Below are 21,456 nucleotides of genomic sequence, written 5' to 3' on the forward strand. Positions count from 1 at the left end.
CTGTGCTGTGGCCCTAGCACGAGCTGGTTTTGCAGGAAGTCATACATGGGCGGGGTAGTTTCAGAAACTTGTCTTCCACACATTACGGAACAGCAGTAGCCACCATGGGGATTTCCTGTCTAATTTTCTCAGCACTGGGGTGGAGAAAAGGGCTCTAAGAGGGAGACAGATCTAGGTTCCGTTTCCTAGCTCTGCTGGCCTTGTAGAATGGGGTAAGCCTCTACTTCCCAAGGGGGTGGGAAGAGAGAATGTGATGCCCGGGAGACGCCTGGCACCGTGCCCGGCCCCTGGAAAGCACTCTAGTTACAGGGATCGTTTCATCCGCACGCATGGGCCACCCTCCCACCGACACTGCCCGCAGCTGTGTGTGTTCCAACCCGCTCTGTTAGAGCACCAGCCTGTTCTCCTTGGCTACGGCCACTCCTGGCAAGTCCCACCTCTCCCAGCACACTCCCTGTCCTCAGTGCAGTGGCTGAGGGCTGGACGCGGAGCATTTCCACCGGGAGGAATGGAGGCAGAGCAGTTGGCTCCACAGTGTGGTGAAGGGCCTCGGTTCCAAAGTAAGAAGAAAATACGGAACCGCTAACCTTGCTTCTGCTCATCTTACCGATATTGGGGTGGGCACAGGCTTCTTTTTCACTGAGGGGTGCAAAACTGTTCACAGATCACAGAAATGGTTAGTTGCTAGAACCCTAAGATGCAGTTGCATTCGATAGTCCCATTTTATAGATGAGAAAACCGAGGCACAAGTTTTGCTCACGCTAGTATGTGGGGAAGCTGAACACCACACCCAGGCAAGCCGACCTCACAGCTTATAACCCCAACTACTACGGTATTCACGAACTAAAGATTTAAACGTGCATCACATTGATAAGACTTCCTTAGTGTTCCATGATGTACTATGGAATTCCTTTTAAGATTTCCATTTAATAAATAAGGATTCACTTACACACACACGTTCAGAGACCATTAAGCTGTTTTAGATACTAGAGAGAAAAACCATCAACAAAATTTGTAAATCTAAGCACAGATGGCATAATAGCTCCCGATGATGTAAGTTACTAGTTTTGTAAATTCTGAGGTATGAACATATGCATGCCCTTGAGGTTAACTATTGATCGGCATACGGTTATCGCCTCACAGTCTGAATTACAGCAAACTCACAGAACTTACATAGAAATTATAGCTCTACGCTTCGGTATTTAAAGCTTTAGTCACCAAGCTTGCAAATGTTCTTAGAGATACCCCTTACACGCACAAACCCATCATTTTCATGTAATTCTTAACACATATTTGTATGAATACCCCTATTTCTGGTGGTGAGCTTGAATTCTTATTTTGAGCCCTTATGTAGGTAATCGGGTAGTTCTGTCCTCCACAAATCCCGTACTGGGGCTCTTGACACAAATTGCTTCTACACTGCACACATGCCAGGAACTAGTAGGTTGTTACGGGAAACTTAACCGACGATGCTGGTTAATTCCAAACCGATCCCTGGCGTGCAGAAAGGATGGACAGGAGAGCACGCATTAGGCCAGTGTGCATCATCTGGCCTGGAACCCGACTTCATGCGATGCTCTGGAGGCTGAAAAGGGGACATGAGGTAGGCAAGTCTGGAAGGCAAACCATGCTCCCTGGCAGAGAGTTCAGGCTCCCGCAGCCGAGCCAGGATTCTAAATAGGGTAGCTGGCTTAAGCCAGAGAGGCTCGGCAGGAGTGGGGTGACCCCCTGCCAGGAGAGAGGAGTCTGTGCTTAGGAAGGGATTATTTTAATGAACAGTGAGGTCTACAAAGTGGTAAAGAGATCCCAGAAAGGACAAAGGAAAAGGGAAGAGTCGAGAGTCCGTTTCTCTGACAGAAGCTTCAGGCATTAAAGGCTCCGTGACTACATCGACTGATTTATGTTAAATGGAAAGTGCTGGCAAGGCACATCATGGTACATAACTAAGGTTACAGCTGTCAGAGTTCTGAAAACTATGTATTTCTTTCAAAGCTGGATGCACTGTGATTTTAATGCGTGACTTATTTTAAAGTTTATTTATTTATAAACTTTACAACCAACACAGGGCTCAAACTCACAACCCCAAGATCAAGAGTCGCACATTCTTCTGATTGAGACAGCCAGGCATCCCCCCCTTTTAAAAAATGTTTATTTTTTGAGAGCGAGAGAGAAACAGCGAGTGAGCGAGCGTGCGCATGCGAGCAGGGATAGGGGCAGAGAGAGAAAGAGAGAGAGGGACAGAATCTGAAGCAGGCTCCGGGCTCTGAGCTGTCAGCATACAGCCCGATGCCAGGCTCGAACTCACGGACCTCACGATCACGATCTGAGCTGAAGTCGGTGGCTCTTCTGACTGAGCCACCCAAGCGCCCCAGCCGGGTGCCCCTTAATATGTGATTTTAACGAGCAAGAGTTAAATACGTTGAGATATCTTCAAGCCCTCACCACTGCTGAACCGTCAATGGTAATGGGCAATTATTATTTTCAGAAAACAATGTATTTTGGCTTTAAAATGTGGTACCAAAATAAACATTTTAAAGGACATATGTGTGAGGGGTTAAGAGTAATACCCAACAAGTGTAAACTTTTAGAGAAATATACCGAGACAGCCCATACAGCTGCATCAACAAAGAAAACAACTCTTCATTGCCTTTGTGCTTCATATTATGAATTTTGTGCTTGCATTAGATGATACATTAGCTTTATTTTCTTTACACAAATTGAAGACGAAACATACAATCAGATCCACATATATTACAAGGCATTTAGGGAGGTGTGTTTTGTTGCCCAACAGAAAATTATCTGAAATCTACCTTCAAAATCGAAATTGGCTTGTTTAAAAAGCACTATCCTTGGCTCCTTTCTCGTTTAGAACGCACGTATCCTGGTTGTCACTGACGTATCGGTAAATGGATTAAACAAATCCTGTCTTATGGGGCTAACATTCCAGATGTTCCAAAAAATCATACTCAACACATTCTTCTAGCTGTTGCAAGACCCTCGGGCTATCTGTGACCGGGAACTCCAAGACTGGAGGTCCTTGGGTGTCGGCAGACAGCTTACTCTGGGTTTTAAAAGCACGATTTAGAGTCTGGAAGAATGGCATCAATTGCCTAATGCTGGAAACAGAATGTTGGCGCAGCAGAGGGAATTCATTCTTTGCGCTGATCTCATCAGAGCTGCCAATTTCCTACAAAAACAAAAACACCGCATAAAGATGATAAGGCTTTGTTAAGGGTTAGAGGTGCGGGCCAAGGACATGTGGGCAGCAAATCTAAGCAATGGGTTCTCTGGGGACCACTCATCGTCAGCACTGGTGGCAGTTTCCCAAAAAATTCAAACGCGAGGTCTTCAACCGACGTTTCCCGCCGGGATTTCACCCCAGCCCCTCCCCTCTCCCCGAGACCCCTATTCTTCCTGCAGGGCCTGCCTCCGCCTAATAAACCGACTCTGTGCGAAACCTCTTCCACGTGATTGTGGTTCTCCAGGAGGCGCACCTCAGCATGTGGGCAGAGAAAGTGACGTGCCAATGAGGAAATAAAGATGGGATTTGGACCACCTCCGAGTTTTAACACTCAGACCAAAGAACTTCTGAAAACTATTCGGTCATTAAGATCAAGTGGCACATGACGGGCTTCTCTCGCGGCCCTCACTGCCTAGCCTCTCTCCCCTCCGCCACAAACACTGACTGTAAAAAGGAAGACGTTTACCCCGTATTTTAACTTTAGAAGTTCTAGAATCCTAACAGTGTGGGGTTTGCATTCTTGGTGATTCTCCTCTAGGTCTGACAGGAAGGCAGGGACCTCTGTGTCCACTTCTGGGACAAATGCCCACCTGTAACTGGATGAAAACAATCCGAGGTCAGGCGTGCTGGCTCAGAGCTCACTTCGAAAAAGATTTTTCAACAGGTTTATGGAGAAATAATTCACATACCAGATAGTACGCCCATCTGAAGTACATAATTGAATTAGCTTTTAGTTTATTCACAGAATTGTTTATCCACCACCATAATCAATTTTAGGATATTTTTTTCATCACCCCAAAAAGAATACCCGCTCCCTCTAGCTATCGCCCCTCAACCCCTTACATCCCCTCAGTCTATTTTCTGCCTCTACATATATATATTGAAATATATTTGGCATTTCATAGAAACAGAATCATGCAATATGTGGTTCTTTGTGACTGGCTTCTTTCGCTTAACATAACATGGTCAAGGTTCATCCATGTTGGAGGACACGTCAGTATTTTTTTTTTTTTTTTTTTTTTTTTTTGCAGAATGTTTCATTGTATGGATATACCAACGTTATTTACCCTCTCGTACATTCGTGGACTTTAGATTTCCTCCACCTTTTATGAGTAACGCAGCTATGCAATCATATACATCAGAACCCACTTTTAAAAAAACCTTCCTTTTTGGAGTTTTAGGTTTGCAACATAGTGGAGCAGGAAGTACGTACAGAGGCTTCCCATGTGCCCCCAGCCTCCTCTCCACGCAATGCCTTCCCCGCTATCAATACCCCACCAGAGCGGTACGTTTGTTATAATCAGTGAAATGACATGAATTTGTGTTATCATCCAAGGCCAGAGTTCACTTCAGGGTGCACTCTTGGTGGTGTGCCTTCTATGGCTTTGGATAAATGTACAATGACATGTATCCGTCATCAAGGTACCAAATAAAGTAGTTTCAGTGTTCTAAAAAATCCTCTGTGCTCTGACTCCCTGTCTTGCAATCCCTGACAATCTTTTTTGACTGTCTCCATAGTTTTGCCTTTTCCAGAGTATCACAGAGTTGGAATCATACTATTTCAAGCCATTTCAGATTGGCTTCTTTCACTTTGTAATATGCTGTTAAAAAGAACCCACATTTTAACCACAAACATTTCTATGTGATAACTCTTTCTTTAGAGGGGGCAGGACAGAGAGAAGTGGCATCTGGGGCCAGGCGTGAAATTAAATGTATGAGCAGCTGTGTTAAGCCTACAGGAAATGTAAGCCAATAGGGGCAAAGTGAAGTGGAGACAGCCTGTTCCACTTATTAAAAACAAACAGACGAAGAAATCTACGCAAATGCAGTGAGGACCACCAGTCCGTGACTCTCGCTTTACAAGCATTCGGTAGCAAAACCACCTAAACGCGTAGACACCACAGAAACCCAGCCACCAACACCACTGTGAGGCAAATCCAGAAAACCACGGGTGTTGTAAGCACTCTGACATCTGGTATTCTGAGGAGGCTCGTGGGCCACCAGAAACCCCTACGGCGGCTTCTCCCACCCTGTACAGAACAAATGAAAGTGCTCACGGGGAAAGTCACCAATTCAAGGAGGGCACACGGGCTTATCTGACTTACATTTGAAACAACGGCATCTTGTCAGGCGGAAAAGAAAGTGCTGTGTCCAAGAATTTGCAAGCTGACAAATATAAGATGAGCTCACTCTGGGCTATCTCCCCCAGGGAGGGCCCGTTGCCATCAGCAACTGAAACTTTTGTTCTGTTGATTTTGTTGCTGTTTCTAAAAATTTGCAAAGAAACTCTTGTTATAAATTCATTCACGTATGCTGTAGTCCATTTACCTATGCAATGTCCCTAAGAAGGGTTTTTCCGTTTAAGAACAGTTGAGGGTTGGCTCAGCTGGTTAAACGTCTGACTCTGGCTCAACTCAGGTCATGATCTCACAGTTCGTGAGTTCAAGCCTCATATCGGGCTCTGTGCTGACAGCTCAGAGCCTGGAGCCTGCTTTGGATTCTGTGTCTCCCTCTCTCTTTGTCCCTTTCCTGCTTATGCTCTGTCTCTGTTAATAAAACATTAAAAAAAAAAAAAAGAATGGTCAAATGGCTGGTCTCTTCACAAGTATTTCAAGAAAATAATATTGAGTGTTTGGGGGTGCCTGGGTGGCTCAGTTGAGTGCTGACTCTGGCTCAGGTCATGATCTCATGGTTTGTGGGTTCAAGCCCCACAATGGGCTCTGTGCTGACAGCTCGCAGCCTGGAGCCTACTTCAGATTCTGTGTCTCCCCTCTCTCTCTGCCCCTCCCCTGCTCATTCTCTCTCTCTCTCGCAACATAAATAAACATGAAAAATTTTTTTTAAGTGATAATATTGAGTGTTACATAATCCCACATCACAAAGTGATGTCCGCTCACATGTGTGCATAGAACTCATACAGCTTACCTCAATAATTCGTCATCCTCTTTCAGATCTTCTTCAAGCTGTATGAATGTCTGAATCTTAAAAAGAAAACATAATTCAATTTACTATTGGAGAGGGGTTAAACCTAGCTTAATGTTTAAGATTTATATGTCCATAAAAAAGAGCAAATAAAGCAAGAGACTTGGCACAAAGAACCTGAAGAATAGGAAAAAATACTTGCTAACCAAGTATCTGATAAAGGGTTAATATCCAAGATGTATTTAAAAAAACTCATACAACTCAATAACAAAAAAGCCAGTAACTTAATTTAAAAATGGGCCAAGGACCTGAATAGGTATTTTCCCAAAGGGGATACCATGGCCAACAGGTACAGATGCAAAGATGCTCAACATCACTAACCATCAGGGAAATGCAAAGTAAAACCCCAGCGAGGAATCACCTTACACCTGTTAGAAGGGCAAGCGGCAGAAAGACAAGAGACAACAAGTGCTGGTGAGGCTGTGGGGCAAATGGAACCCTCGGGCACCGTTGGTGGGCATGTACATTGGGACAGCCACTCTGGAACGCAGTATGGAGGTTCTCCAAATAATTAAAACTAGAACTACTATATGATCCAGCAATTCCACTTCTGGGAATATACCAGAAGGAATGCAAATGCTAGGTTCAAGAGATACATGTCCGCCCACGTCCACTGCAGCACTATTTACAACAGCCAAGACAAGGAAACGTCCTAAATGTCTACTGATGGATGAATGGATAGAGAAAATGTTGTATATGTACATACAGTAAAATACGATTCGGCTATAAAAAAGGAAGGAAATCCGGCTATTTGGAGCAACGTGGAAGACCTTGGCAGTATTATGGTAAGTGAAGTCAGTCTGACAAATATCGTATAATCTAGTTTATACATGGAATCCTAAAAAATCAAAACGAAGCCAAATTCACAGAAAAAGAAATCAGATTTGTGGTTACCACAGACAGGAGATGTGGGGGAGGGGAAATTGGATGAAGGCGGTCAAAAAGTACGAACTTCCATTACAAGATCAAGAAGTATTAGGGATGTCACATACACCATGACAATAGTTAACACTGCTGGAGGGCATATACGAAGTAGTTAAGGTAAATCTTAAGAGTCCTTATCACAAGTTCTTATCACATTTTTTCTTTCTCGATTTGCTTTTTCTGTCTATAGGAGATGATGGATGTTAGCTGAACTCACGGTGGTCCTCATCTCACACTGTTAGTCAGATCACTTTGTACACCTAAGGTTATATTATACTGTATGCCAATTATGTCTCAGTAAACCTAGAATAAAAGTTTAAAAAGCAGATAGTATCAAACAATACAAATGAGTGTGAACAAGCTGACAGTTAAAAAAAGGTCAAATATAATTACAGAAGATAACATATTCTCTATTTGGCCAAGAGCCATGTGCTATCAACTTGAAAATTTTCAGATGTTGGGGCGCCTGGGTGGCGCAGTCGGTTAAGCGTCCGACTTCAGCCAGGTCACGATCTCGCGGCCCGTGGGTTCGAGCCCCGCGTCGGGCTCTGGGCTGATGGCTCAGAGCCTGGAGCCTGTTTCCGATTCTGTGTCTCCCTCTCTCTCTGCCCCTCCCCCGTTCATGCTCGGTCTCTCTCTGTCCCAAAAGTGAATGAATGTTGAAAAAAAAAAAATTTAAAAAAAAAAAAAAAAAAAAAAAAAAAATTTTCAGATGAAATTAGATATAGATGAAATAGTATATTAGTCCTGAAAAGGGAATTTTGAAAACATTCCTAAATATCTATTCAGAATCTTATGACATATCCTCATGAGTAATTGATAACTAAATGTGGGTAAGGAAAAAGAATTAAATGCGTGGAGTATTTCGGAAATGCTGCTCTTAAAAGCCTATCCACAAACTTCTAGAGCTTTCCGAGATTAATGTTGTTAATAGCCCTCTTAACAGCATTCAGCTTTCCACTTTAAATATTTCGATATAAGGCACGGCTTCAAAGAAACCCACAACATAAGTACAGGGGGCCTATTATGGAAATCTAGTATCAGTGAACGTGAACATCTGGCTAGTAAGTTCTTCAACTGAAATTTGAAGGATTTAGGACAGATAATTTCTCACTAGGAAGCTTCAGTTACATGGATTCATGGAATGGTAGGTCATGGTATGTGATGGATGTGATGGTAATGTTTTCAGGGATGGGTGTAAACTCTATAATTTAGAATTTAAAGGATCAATCTTCAGATTAGGTAATTCATGTCACCATAAAGTATAGCCTGCCAGTAGCTCTGAAACATGATAACCTGACCTCTTCCCTCTAATTTGATTTTGACTTCACATGAGATAGCATCTCCAACTCCTATATTTGGTTATCCACTTATCTAAACAGGATCTGAATCTTTTCTCCCTAGAGGCTCTCGATCTAACAGAGCTTACCTAGAAACTTTTCTGACTGCAGGTGAAGGCAGAGAATAACTCAGAGGTTTTATGTTTTTTATTTTTATTTATTTATTTTATTTTAGAGAGAGATGGAGAGTGTGCGAGCTGGGGAGAGAAGCAGAGGGAGAGAGAATCTCAAGCAGGCTCCACGCTCAGTGTGGAGCTAGACACGGGGCTCAATCCCACAACCCCAGGATCAAGACCTGAGCCAAAATCAAGAGTTGGAGACTCAACTGAGCGTCCCAGGCGCCCCACGTGTTCCTTGAATTTTACCTTCTTTACTTGTCCAACAGTGGCCAGTTTGTAATGTGTAGTTATTCACTGTGCCTTAAAGTTTTATACTTTGTTTATTCAAACTATAAAATTTCCCAGAGCTACATTAAATGGTTCTATCTTTAAAAATTCTGTATTTAACCAAGAGCTGACTACATGCTACCAACCTGATTGAAAATTTTGTAGATAAAATAAAAAGGAAATTTTGCAGATAAAATTAGGATATATTTGGAATAGTTGGGGCGCCTGAGTGGCTCAGTCAGTTGAACGTCTGACTTTGGCTCAGGTCATGATCTTGTGGTTCACGAGTTCGAGCCCCTTGTCAGGCTCAGTGCTGACAGCTCAGAGCCTGGAGCCTACTTTGAATCTAGTCTCCCTCTCTCTCTGCCCTTCCCCCGCGCTTGCTCACTCTCTTTTTCTCAAAACCAAATAAACATTAAAAAAAATTAAGATATATATGAAATATTATTCCTGAAAAAGCATTTTAAAAAGCATCAACTCCGCTTTCAAGAGTTAAGATATTTGTACTTACTAATTCAGAGACCATTATTGGCCACAATGAAGTCAAATGTTGGGGAGATATTCTTAGCAGCAAAACTCTGAAAAAAAGAAACATCTGAGCAGCAACTGTGGATGTCTGTCCAACTCTGAGATTGTCTGTCAGGCGTTCTAAGGAAAGAAGATTTTAAAGACGTCACACAAATATGCAGTTTGGGGTTTCTCATCAGACAAAGAAAAAGCATAAAGCTGTAACTGCTTTGGCATTTAACGACAACGCAGCCTAAGTGGTGCGTGTTGGGAGTCTGTTTCTGCCCCTCTCGCTGACCTCCAGCCCTCTTCTCTGTGAAGTGAAGCAGGTCGTGGCCTTCGTTGAAGGAAGTGAACCAAGCAGCCCTTTACTGCCCTGCCACAGCTGACCAGAGGGACACCAACTTCTGACTGAAACCAGAAATCCGTCAGATGGCCAGTGGCCACCGCATTTTCTTCAGAGAATACGAAATACAAGACACAAGAACCACAGACGGTCCTCGGTGAGTGACGGAGCTACAAGATCACAGAGGTTAGCTGGCAGCTGACACCACATTCTGGGCGTGAAGGGTGAGAAGTGCAAGGGGGTGAACAAAAGAGCTGTTTTCAGTGAACTTTTTCGTGGCCATGATAAAAACTTTAATTCCTGCAGGAACAAAAGGTGTGAGTTCCTCCAGCCCCTCACAGTCTTCCCCACTTCTCCACTGAAATAACTGTAGAATATGACTCCCCTGCCACCCCCCCCCCCCCCGTAATTTAAGGTTTCTTAGAAACGTAACAAATTGTTACAGCAAACAGCCAGATAATGGTTCGTGCCAGTTAAGATTTATTTGTAGTATCTCAGTAATAAACTCTTGATGTGAGCTAGCTTAAGTGGGTTTTTATTTCTTGCTTTTAAAAGTACTCTTGGGAGGGGCGCCTGGGTGGTTCAGCTGGTAGAGCTTGAGACTCTTGGTTTTGGCTCAGGTCATGATCTTGAGGTTGTAAGATGGGGCTCTGTGCTGAGCATGGAGCCTGCGTAGGGTTCCCTCTCTCTGTCTCTGCCCTCCCCTGCTCATGCCGTCTCTGTCTCTCTTAAAATAAATAAAATTGAGAGAGACAGGGGAGGGGCAGAGAGAGAGGGAGACCCAGAATCCAAAGCAGGCTCCAGGCTCCCAGCTGTCAGCACAGAGCCTGTTGTGGGGCTCGAACCCACAAGCAGTGATATCGTGACCTGAGCCGAAATCGGGTGCTTAAGCAATTGAGCCACCCAGGCACCCCTCAAAATAAACAAATAAACTTAAAAAAATACTTTTAACCAGGGGTGCCTGGCTGGCTCAGTCAATAGAGCATGTGACTCTTGATCTTGGGGTTGTGAGTTCGAGCCCCAAATTGGGTATAGAGATTACTTAAATAAATAAAACCATAAAAAAAAAAAAAAACAACTTTCAACCAAATGAAGGATCAAGCATAGCTCAAACACTTGACAGACAGACTGGCATTAAAAAAAAAAATTTCTTTTTTTAAGTAACCTCTACACACAACATGGGGCTTGAACTCACAACCCTGATGTTAAGAGTAGCACGCTCTACTGACTGAGCCAGCCAGGTGCCCCAGGTTAGCATTTTTGAAGAGGGCTTTGTTTCTGGTTCTGGATGAGATGGAGTAAATATATTACATCCTATTTTTCTAACTGCAATTAAAAAAAAAAAAACAAAACAACTAAAACCTTGAGTAAAATACATTGACTATCAGAAAACTGGAACATGCAGGAAAGGCAGCAGGATGGGCTAGGATCCTTGGGACTTAAGCAATGACCTGAAGGTGAATTTGCTAGGGTTTTTAAATCTTTTATTTAAATTGTTTATTTTATTCTGGCCTGGACACCTGAGGAGAACATAAGCTGGAATGCCAAAGTTTCAACCTGAACGAGAAAAGATAAGAAAAGACACCAGTGCAGAGAGGATATGGAGGTTGGGGTTATCAGGAAAGGATTTTAAAGATGTGGTCTAAAAATATCCCAATGATCAATTATGGACATTCGAAACACATGAAAAATAGAAACTGTCACCAAAGAAACAAAGAAGAGACAAATGGAAATTTGGGAACTAAAAAATAAATCCGTAAAATCGAAAAGCTCACTGATGGGCTCAATAGCAGAACCGAATGGACAAAAGAGAGAGGGAAGTTGAAGACAGAATTCATGGGAATTATTGCAACTGAACAAAAGAAAGAAAAAAGGCCTGGGAGTCGGGGGAAGCAAGCAGTCTCAGGGACCAGAGGGACAACAAAACGTCTAGCATTTGTGTCACTGAAGTCTCCCCCCCAAAAAAGGAAAAAGAGTACGGGTTGGAAAAATAATTGAAGAAATAATGACTGACAACTTTCCAAATTTGGTGAAAGACGTAGAAGACTACAGACAAGAAGCTGAGTGAGCTCTGAGAGGGATAAAACCAAGGAAATCCAGTTCAGTCACATAATAAACCTTCTGAAAACTGAAGCTACAGAAAAAAACCTAGACAGTGGTCAGAAGGGAAAGCTACATGACAGCGGTCCCCCAGCTTCTCCACGTTCTGCTTCCCGAGGCCTCACTCAGCCGCGGTCCAGAAGCACACGATCCTTCTGACACGAGGTCAGAAGGTCAACAGCAGCCCCACGTTACACGTCACAGTGCCTGCGTCCCTCACCTCGCTTCAGCTCACTATGGAGGCACTTTACCACCTCCCATCATCACAAGAAGGGTGAGGACAGAACAGCAAGATGTTCTGAGAGAGAGAGAGAGAGAGAGAGAGAGAGAGAGAGACCACATTCATGCAAAACTTTCATTGGGTATACTGTTACAACTGTTGCGTTTTCTTGTTGTTGCTAATCTCTTGTTGTGCCTAATTTACGAATTAAGCTTTATCTTAGGTACCTACATAAGGACAAAAACCACAGTACAAGTAGTATTTGGAACTATCCATGGTTTCAGGAGTCCACCGGGGGTCTTAGAATGTATCCCCTGTGGAAAAGGGAGACCTCTGTACTGAAAAAGGAACACTAATTTGAAGGAGAGCAGATTTCCCTCAGAAACCACGGAGTCACAGAGAAGCGGCACATTTTCCAAGCGCGGAAAGAAAAGAACTTCACCCCAGAACTCCATTTCCCTTGAAAACATCCTTCTGGAATGAAGGTGGAAGGAAAAAACCCAACCCAGACCAAGAAGAAGGAAGACAGTCTCTGTGGAAAACGGAGAAAACTTGCAGCCAGCAGATCTGCGCTCCAAGAATGTCTAACAGATGTTCTTCAGACAGAAAAGGAACGGTAACGGCAGGAAGTGTGGAACAGCAAGACAAAAAAGCGACAGAAAGGGTAAATCCATGAGTAAAAATGATGTTATCTTTTGAAATTACGCGGGACAGTGGAAGTGGCTTCGGAGGTGGACTATGCCATGTGAGACGCCACCACAGGGGAAGCTGGACGTACAGTACACAGGACACTCGCTACTGTTTGTGCAGCTGCTTCTGAGTCTTTTTTTTTTATTTTTAAATTTTTTTTTTCAACGTTTATTTATTTTTGGGACAGAGAGAGACAGAGCATGAACGGGGGAGGGGCAGAGAGAGAGGGAGACACAGAATCAGAAACAGGCTCCAGGCTCCGAGCCATCAGCCCAGAGCCCGACGCGGGGCTCGAACTCCTGGACCGCAAGATCGTGACCTGGCTGAAGTCGGACGCTTAACCGACTGCGCCACCCAGGCGCCCCTGCTTCTGAGTCTTAACCCATTTCAAGACAGAAAGTGTTACGGAAAAAGTGGTTTGCACGCACAGGGCCCGTTTCATGTTGGTGCTCCGAATAAAAGCTAAACTCGTGAGATTCTTCTTTAGCCACGACGATCTGTTGCAGAATCACTAACGTTCTTCAATTCTAATATTCCTTCCTCAGCTGAGTGATAAAACCTTAGAAATCTAAGGAGCTTCTGTGAGCAGAGAGCGGGAGGGCCCGAGACAGTCCCCGCCCCACCGTTCCAGGTCGTGGGACCCTGTGCAGGCCGGCCACCTAATCTTGCCGCGCTCTGTCTCCCATCTGTGAAACCGGAGCAGTCCCCTACTCCACCCCCCTCCCAGGGCACCTACTCAAGACCACAGCCTATCGCTGGGAACCAAAGGGCTCAGGTTTCAGGCCTGGTTTTGCCGGTCATGGCAACACAACTTTAGGCAGGTGCTACTCTCTCTGAGCAGCAGTATCCTGATGTAAAAATAGAGCTAATACATACAGGACAAGGAGGGAGACTTAAAAGGTGGGACATCCTCCAACAGACCTGGGAAGAGCCAAAGTCACCCAGCCTGAAGGGTACAGAGTGTTGCCACTAGATCTTTCTGATGCCCCTAGTCAGGGCCTTTGTTGGGGGTGGTCTCCTCTCACCTGAGACAAACAGCTTTTTGCCCCTTAAAAAAAAAAAATCCTTGGTTTGGGCTTATCTACAGCTTCTTTTGTGATCAATGTAAAATTTATGTCCCTCTGTGCCAAGCTGTACAGAGCCACTCATTTCTACACCCTGTGCACACCGACCTCCTCCAGGGCTCCTTGATGGTGCCATCAGTCAGGGGAAAGGGACTCCAGGGTGTATCCCAGGGGAGAAATGTTAGAAATTCCTGACTAATTTTAGGTTAGGCCTGAACTATTTACCATGGCATGCAAGTTAGAAGCTTCTGGATGCATCTCTTCTCCTGACTTGGGCATCATTGCTCCTTGGGGGCCAGTCAAGTGTCCCAAGACTATCAGAGAATGCTCTGAGTTCTATCACCCCTGCCTCATAGAGGCTGCGTCTATCAACAGTCTTGGGGACAATGACAATAAAGTGGAAAATGCTTTGTAAACTGTCAGTTAACAAAATATGAAATGGGGTAAAGATGCCCATGTTTAAAAACATGGATCATTATTTAAAATGCAGCATTTGAGCTATGCAAAATGGAGGGTATATGGGGAAATTCTTGCTTCTCTCAGGGCCCCCAAACCACCTCCAGATTAAAGTCAGCACACATGCACAAACACACATGCTTTTATATAATATGTACAGTATTATATTGCCTCTCCTCAGAGGTATGATTGCTTAGAACTGCTGGATGCTTCAATCCTGCCATGGTCAAACCACACCACTGTTTGAAAAAGGCTGTTGTCTATACTTTTCCTGTCCTACACATGTAATACTGTCTTTCTAGCTCTCTGGGCCTCACCCTAAATTTTAAAGGCGTGTGTGATGGGAGACGGGAGAGAACGAGCAGGTGTTTGCTCTCAGACTGGAAAGGCACGGGAAGGACTGCAGGGTGCTCTGGCCAACACGTTCTCCCTTCCAGTTTTCCCCTCTTGCCGCCACTGAAAGTGGACTTTCAGACGCTGCTGAGCAGCCGGGTGCGTAAAGCACCTGCTCGCACGCTGCACAGGCACGAGGGGGCGGTGCTCCCTGCGGTCCTCTCTCCCTCCAGATCTTGTGGGGGTGCAACAGAGCTCGGCTTGGACTCTGCATTCAGCCAAAGTCTTTGGAGGTCTGCCGTTACCCTTACTGGCACTCCTGGGCGCCACCTGACCAAGTCAGCCTCCCGTCAGCAGTTCCAGAAAGGATCTGTCAGTATCTGAACATTCGCTTTCACGTATTTCAAGTGTTCAGGGGCGTTAGGACGTGAAAAATCTAATGTGCCTCACGTGTTGAAGTTACGTCAGTTTCGCTGTAAAGATATTTTATTATTGCAAATATATAGTTATAATTAGTAACTGTAAAAGCTATTAGTGTTCTGAATTAAGACAATTAGGAGCTTTCAAATAGTCAAGTTGGGATGTGGGCTGACACTACTAATGTCAAGATGGGATGCGGGCCAACACTTACCACTAATGTTAAGAGTGAGTAATCAGGATAACTTTGGGAAGAGGACTGCTTTGTGAGCTGACAGGTACTTATAAACATTTTTTAAACGTTTATTTTATTTATTTTTGAGAGAGAGTGTGTGTGAGCAGGGGAGGGACAGAGAGAGAGGGAGAGAGAGAATTCCAAGCGGGCTCCTCACTGTCAGCACAGAGCCCAATACGGGGCCCGATCTCAGGAACTGTGAGATCACGACCTGAGCCGAAATCAAGAGTCGGACGCTTAACCGGCTGAGCCACCCAGGCGCCCCTATAAAACATTTTTTTTAAAGGATAGAGTACGAGATTTATGTCATAATTCCACCTGAAAACCCGAACTTCCTTCAAGTCACAGACTGGAATACCGTTCAGCAATAAAAAGGAGTATGCTGTTGATAAATGCAATGGAACAGATGACTCTCAAACAGATGACACAAGTCAAAAAAGCCAGACTCGAAGGCTGCACCCTAGCTAATTACGTTTCGGGCACTGTGGAAAAGACAAACCCGTATGAACAGAAGGCAGAGTAGCACTTGCGAGGGGCTGGGGAAGGGGAGGGGATGATTCCAAGGAGCAAAGGGAACTCTCCGGGGTGATGAAAATGTTCTGTGCGTTGACTGTGGTGGTGGTTACGTGACTATACGTATCCACCAATTCATAGAGCTGTACACCCAAAAGGGTGACTTTTACTTTATGTAAATTATAGCCTAGTAAACCCGACCCTCAAAAGAGGATTCACAACATAATTCTGATATTTGTAAAATTATGTTACACTAGTCTTTGTAGTATTAATTAAAAAATCTGCCAAGAATTGTATTAATTTTATTTGATTCCAATCAGGCTGTGAGTCTTAAGGAGAACATATTTCTTTTTGAGAATTCTTTCATATCGTAGAGAAGGGTGAACTTAGAATGCCCACTTCACCATCTCCACATTTTATGAGGAGAAAAACCCTTCAAAATCATGTCTAATAGCTGCAATAATTCATGGGAACGCAAGCTGGTGCAGCCACTTTGGAAAACAGTATGGACGTTCCTCAAAAAGCTAAAAATAGAACTACCCTATGACCCAGCAATTGCACCAGTAGGCATTTATCCAAGTGATACAGGTGTGCTGTTTCAAAGGGACACATGCACCCCCATGTTTATAGCAGCACGACTGACAATAGCCAAAGTATGGCAAGAGCCCAAATGTCCATCGATGGATGAATGGATAAAGAAGATGTGGTATACATATACAGTGGAGTATTACTCAGCAATAAAAAAGAATGAAATCTTGCCATTTGCAACTACGTGGATGGAACTGGAGGGTATTATGCTAAGCGAAACTAGTCAGTCAGAGAAAGACAAATATCATATGACTTCACTCATATGAGGACTTTAAGAGACAAAACAGATGAACATAAGGGAAGGGAAACAAAAATAATATGAAAACAGGGAGGGGGACAAAACAGAAGAGACTCATAAATAGGGAGAATAAACTGAGGGTTACTGGAGGGATTGTGGGAGGGGGGATGGGCTAAATGGGGAAGGGGCACTAAGGAATCTACTCCTGAAATCATTATTGCACTATATGCTAATTTGGACATAAATTAAAAAAAATAAAAAATAAAGCAAAAGAAATAGCTGCAATAATTCATTTTTGAAGCAAAGAACAGAGTGAGTATGAAGTACTGTTAAGGAAAGGTCAGGCACTTCCCCAAAATCCTGCTCCTTCACTAGCCTCGGTTGGTGCTGTGACCTCACAATATCTTGACTACAGGAGGGATCCGGCAGGGACAGTGCCGAGAAAGTACTGTCAGACTTTTAGAGACTACCTGGTGGAATCTAATAGCATTATAATAATTGAGTTTTAAAATAAAGCTTCAGATTCACCAATACATTTCTGGATTGTTCTTCTACGATAACCCCTGCCAAGTACCTATTTCAACATTCAACCATCCTGCCAGAATGTGCCCTGGGCCGCTCTGGTAGCCGGCCCGAGTCAGCCAGCTGGGGGGTCTGCCATCCGGCAGAGGGGTGTGCTCAGGGCGAGGGAGGATGGCCTTCTTACCTTGTATCAGAGGAAGGTACAGGTGGTATTGATCAAGTTCTCCACTGAAGACAGCAAAAGCCTGACGCTTGAGCAGCATCGCTTTCTGCTCGAAACTTGAGAACAGTTTTAAAGAACTGCTCTGCATGTCTATGATAAATACAGTCAGGAAGTTCCGTTTAGTGAGAAAACTGTAGTCAGAGGGAAGCGACAGGAAATTCACACTAGTGCAATTTCTATCCTTCCTGGTGAAAAAGTCGTGATCTTGACTAAGTAATTATGATCTTGTGGTTACTACTCACATATTTATTTGTAAACAGAAACATTTCTTTAATGACCATTAATGACAGGGAATTGGAAGAGAGGATGAAGGATGGACAAGTACTCCTAATAAATTACGGTGAGTGAACCGATCCTTACTCTCTAAAGTATCCCTCCACTGAAAAGCTGCCGAAAAGGTTGTCAGGGCCTTCTGGTCAACAGACTGGAACTGGGAAGGCTCATTCATTAGTCCTGACATGTTATGCACATTACATTATGGTCTGCAGCTTAGATGGCACCAGAAAAGATCCTAGTGGGGTTCTGAAATACGTGATAAAAGCTGATTATGATGTATTGGTTCTTTAAAAGTGACTTATGTGCACGTAACATACAACTTACTCATTAGATCTTTAAACATGGTTTTCTCGTGAGTCAGGAGATGGTCAATAATGGACTTCCAACTGGATATTGAAAAAAGCAAAATTAAATATGTCAAGGATGACAGTCTGATTAAAGGCATTAAGAACACACCCCCTTTTAGATGTATTAAAGACTTTTCTGAAAAGTTACTGAAATGAATAGTTTCTATACAAGGGAAAGGTGAGCAAAAGCTCTTCCTTTACACACTAAACACAGGCAACGAATAACACGGGAAAGAATGAATAATTCCCAGCTTATGGTAAACAAAGAATGGTTTTTTTCAAGAGTTGCCCTTGACTATGTTCACACAGGACGATGTTCACACGCTTGTGCTGATGGACACAAGTGGGGAGTAGTGGCAATAAACACCACCAGTTTTCAAATGGGGTCCCCAGGAGGGTTAACAGGAGCTCAAGATGGAAGCCACAGGACTCTGGGGGGAGGCAGGGCAAACTGTCAAGCTTTATGGACCGCTGACCAGTGTCCGTCCTCTATCCCTGTGGTTAATGAGGACATGTTGGGCCACACCAGGGGGAGAGGCACTGAGTGGTTTTGTTGACCTTCCAGCAAAAGGCACTGGGAGTTCACCTTGTGTGTGTACCTCAATGGATCTCTGCCAGCAAAGTGTCTGGCTGGCTGCACGGTCCGAGAACCTGTGTAAGCTGAGACATGGGATAAGGACACCACGGCGTCACTAGTGGGCTCTGTCATCTTAGTGCCAGTGGAATATTGTGTGACTCCCAGATGGAGCAGTACCAGACCAGGGGCCCGGGAACCCTGTTTTGTGTGCTCTGGGGATAATACGCTCCCTTAATTGAGACTCTCCTGAGAAAAAAATGCACCTCTGTATTTTTAAAACACCTGATCTTTCTTCCATGAACACAGTTAGCCTGGAAGCTTGTGACAATGACGTCCCGGGATCTGGGCTGATGCTGACCGCTCCCATTTCAAGTATGAGAATTAATTATGTAAATCGAAACCCTTTTTCCACTCAAGCATTTGCAGCACCCTTTTGTCAGGGCAGCGTTTCTTACTGTGCACAGCAAGTGTCCATTTGAAAGAAAGCAGGGTCCAAGAATAACTCCAGGACTTCTTTTTTCCAGGCTCGCTTGGTATAGGCGTAGCCACTCAGGGAGCTCAGCAGCTGAGCGCCGGCTCGGAAGCTGGGGGTGTTGTAGGCACTGAACAGGGGCAGGGAGGGAAGAGGGTTGAGGTCAAAGACTGTGCAAAGAAAGCCACTTGATGCATTTCCCATAAGCTAGTGTGCTACCTACGGGCAGGATACCTGTGATTGCGCAGGTACGGAAACACATAATAGAGCAAGCGGGAGATGAGCGGCACCGCCTTCTCCTTCTCGTCACTTCGATAAACCATGTCCAGGAGAGAGGCCAGGACCTACCGGAGCAGGACCACAAGAAGACAGAAATCTGCTGAAGCCAGCGACAGTGAGAGTCGGTCCTCAGGGTGGACGTCACCTCCCAAGAAAAGTCTGGGGTGCAGCTTGGGGCCAAGAGCGACTCCTGAGCTCCCCTGCGAGGGGCGGCCTGCCTGCACAGAGCGTGGAGCCGGCCGTGGGGCCCGCGAGGGAGGACCAGTAGGGGGCGCACTTACATCTGCCAGGAGAGACAGGGCCTGCACGCTGTATACCGACGGGGCGGAAGCGGACACCATTGCTGCAGCCGTGGCAGTGGCATCTGCTGACAGAAAGAGGCAGCTGTGTTTCAGTCACGAAGACTGGGCCACCATTCACGCCTCGAAAGCATCGCATGTACGTGTGACGAGTCCCTCTTCTCACGCAGAGTATGCAATGTCCTCCGTTAGTGTGCTCGACTCCACAGTAAGCATCTGAGCACTGTGATCAAGGGCGTCAGTGCCGACTCACTGTCTTCCTCCCCAGCTCTGTGCTCTGAATCGTTCTCGGGGCATCAACAGCCCCTTAGGTGATCCATCTGACACCTCGGCCTCTGAGCCCCCTGACCCTCTTCTCTCTTCCGACAATCTTTTATTCTGCACCAGCTCTGTCGTCTGTCACCATCACACCCTTGATGTCATCAATTTCTCAACTCTCCACTTCCAGCCTCCTTCTCTGACTATATCTTATCTTTCCCGGATCCTCGCACAGGCCACCAAATCCTTCATCAACTCCTCCAGGTCTGCCCTTCTCTGCCTCCCCACCTGCACCCACGGTCTGCCTTCTACCTGGGAAGCATCCTGACTTTTGCTGTTCTCTCCCTCTGAGTCACTCACCTGGAAAAATGCAAACCTGGAGAAACCCAAAGTTCGGCCTATGCAGTTCTGTGTAGGTAAGTGCTCTGGAGAAAACCAAACCACGAGACAGACCTCACTTTCCCCCATGACCATGAACCTCAAAAAGAACCTGATGGCTACCAGATAGTCCCACCCATGGACCTTGGTGGTATGCTGGCTTCCCTTCTCTCCAACATAATTCAGATCCTCCTTCGATAACCATCAATACTCTCCCCTTGTCAGCTGGTAACCTCATTCATATTTCATGGAGAAAATTAATGGAAACAAACAGGACTCTGTCAGTTTGGCCACGATGAGTTATTAATCTACAACATATATATCTATGTTCTCTGCCTGGTCTCCTGTGTTGATAAACATGCCCCTAGCTCCTATGGGAAGACCATAATTCCATTTATGACACCAACCCTGGCCCCATGGCCATCAAGGGTTTTGCTTTCTAACTATCCTTTCTCTCTGTGGTATTTATTTCTTCTCTGCTGCACTGTTGTTTTTCTGTTTTTTTAGTTTATTTATTTATTTATTTTTTTAATTTTTGGGACAGAGAGAGACAGAGCATGAACGGGGGAGGGGCAGAGAGAGAGGGAGACACAGAATCTGAAACAGGCTCCAGGCTCCGAGCCATCAGCCCAGAGCCTGATGCGGGGCTCGAACTCACGGACCGTGAGATCGTGACCTGGCTGAAGTCAGACGCTTAACCGACTGCGCCACCCAGGCGCCCCTAGTTTGTTTATTTTAAGAGAGACTGAGAGAGAGAGAGAGACTGAGAGAGAGAGAGAGAGAGAGAGAGAGAGAGAGAGAGAATCCCAAGCAGGTTCCATATTGTCAGTGCAGAGCCTGACACAGGGCTTGAACCCACAAATAGTGAGATCATGACCTGAGCCGAAACCAAGAGTCGGAGGCTTAACCAACTGAGCCACCCAGGCACACCTCTGCCGCACTGTTTGGTCACCACACAAATATGCGTTGGCATACTCCAATTTATTTATTTTTTATTTTTTTAATGTTTATTTATTTTGAGATTGGAAGAGAGAAAGCAAGCCGAGGGACACAGAGAGAGAGAGAGAGAGAGAGAAAGAGAGAGAGAGAGAGAGAGATATGGAGGGAGAGCATCCCAAGCAGGACCCGTGCTGTCAGCACAGAGCCTGACATGGGGCTCGAACTCACAAACTGTGAGATCATGACCTGAGCCGAAATCAAGAGTCAGAAACTCAACTGACTGAGCCACCCAGGCGCCCCTGGCAT

At 44.9% G+C, this 21,456-nt stretch overlaps 1 protein-coding gene across 3 annotated transcripts in view; it reads right to left on the reverse strand.

The window, feature by feature from the left end:
• Positions 1–2,681: 2,681 nt before the first annotated feature.
• DOP1B (DOP1 leucine zipper like protein B) overlaps positions 2,682–21,456 on the reverse strand; it is a 106,277-nt gene continuing 87,502 nt past the window's right edge. The window contains exons 28-37 of one of the 3 annotated variants that reach the window (XM_043593636.1): positions 19,558–19,640; positions 19,232–19,341; positions 18,981–19,127; positions 17,926–17,987; positions 17,287–17,415; positions 9,385–9,521; positions 6,167–6,222; positions 5,347–5,508; positions 3,708–3,837; positions 2,682–3,187 (exon numbers count right to left, since the gene is read on the reverse strand). In XM_043593636.1, coding sequence (XP_043449571.1) covers positions 2,936–3,187; positions 3,708–3,837; positions 5,347–5,508; positions 6,167–6,222; positions 9,385–9,521; positions 17,287–17,415; positions 17,926–17,987; positions 18,981–19,127; positions 19,232–19,341; positions 19,558–19,640 — 1,268 coding nt within the window. In that variant the 3' untranslated portion in view covers positions 2,682–2,935. Of the gene's footprint in view, positions 3,188–3,707; positions 3,838–5,346; positions 5,509–6,166; positions 6,223–9,384; positions 9,522–17,286; positions 17,416–17,925; positions 17,988–18,980; positions 19,128–19,231; positions 19,342–19,557; positions 19,644–21,456 lie in introns of those variants that run through there. The other 2 variants (XM_043593634.1, XR_006299299.1) reach the window with 2 other exon arrangements.

The sequence above is a fragment of the Prionailurus bengalensis genome, chromosome C2, assembly GCF_016509475.1.
Source record: "Prionailurus bengalensis isolate Pbe53 chromosome C2, Fcat_Pben_1.1_paternal_pri, whole genome shotgun sequence".
Classification (NCBI taxonomy): Eukaryota; Metazoa; Chordata; class Mammalia; order Carnivora; family Felidae; genus Prionailurus; species Prionailurus bengalensis.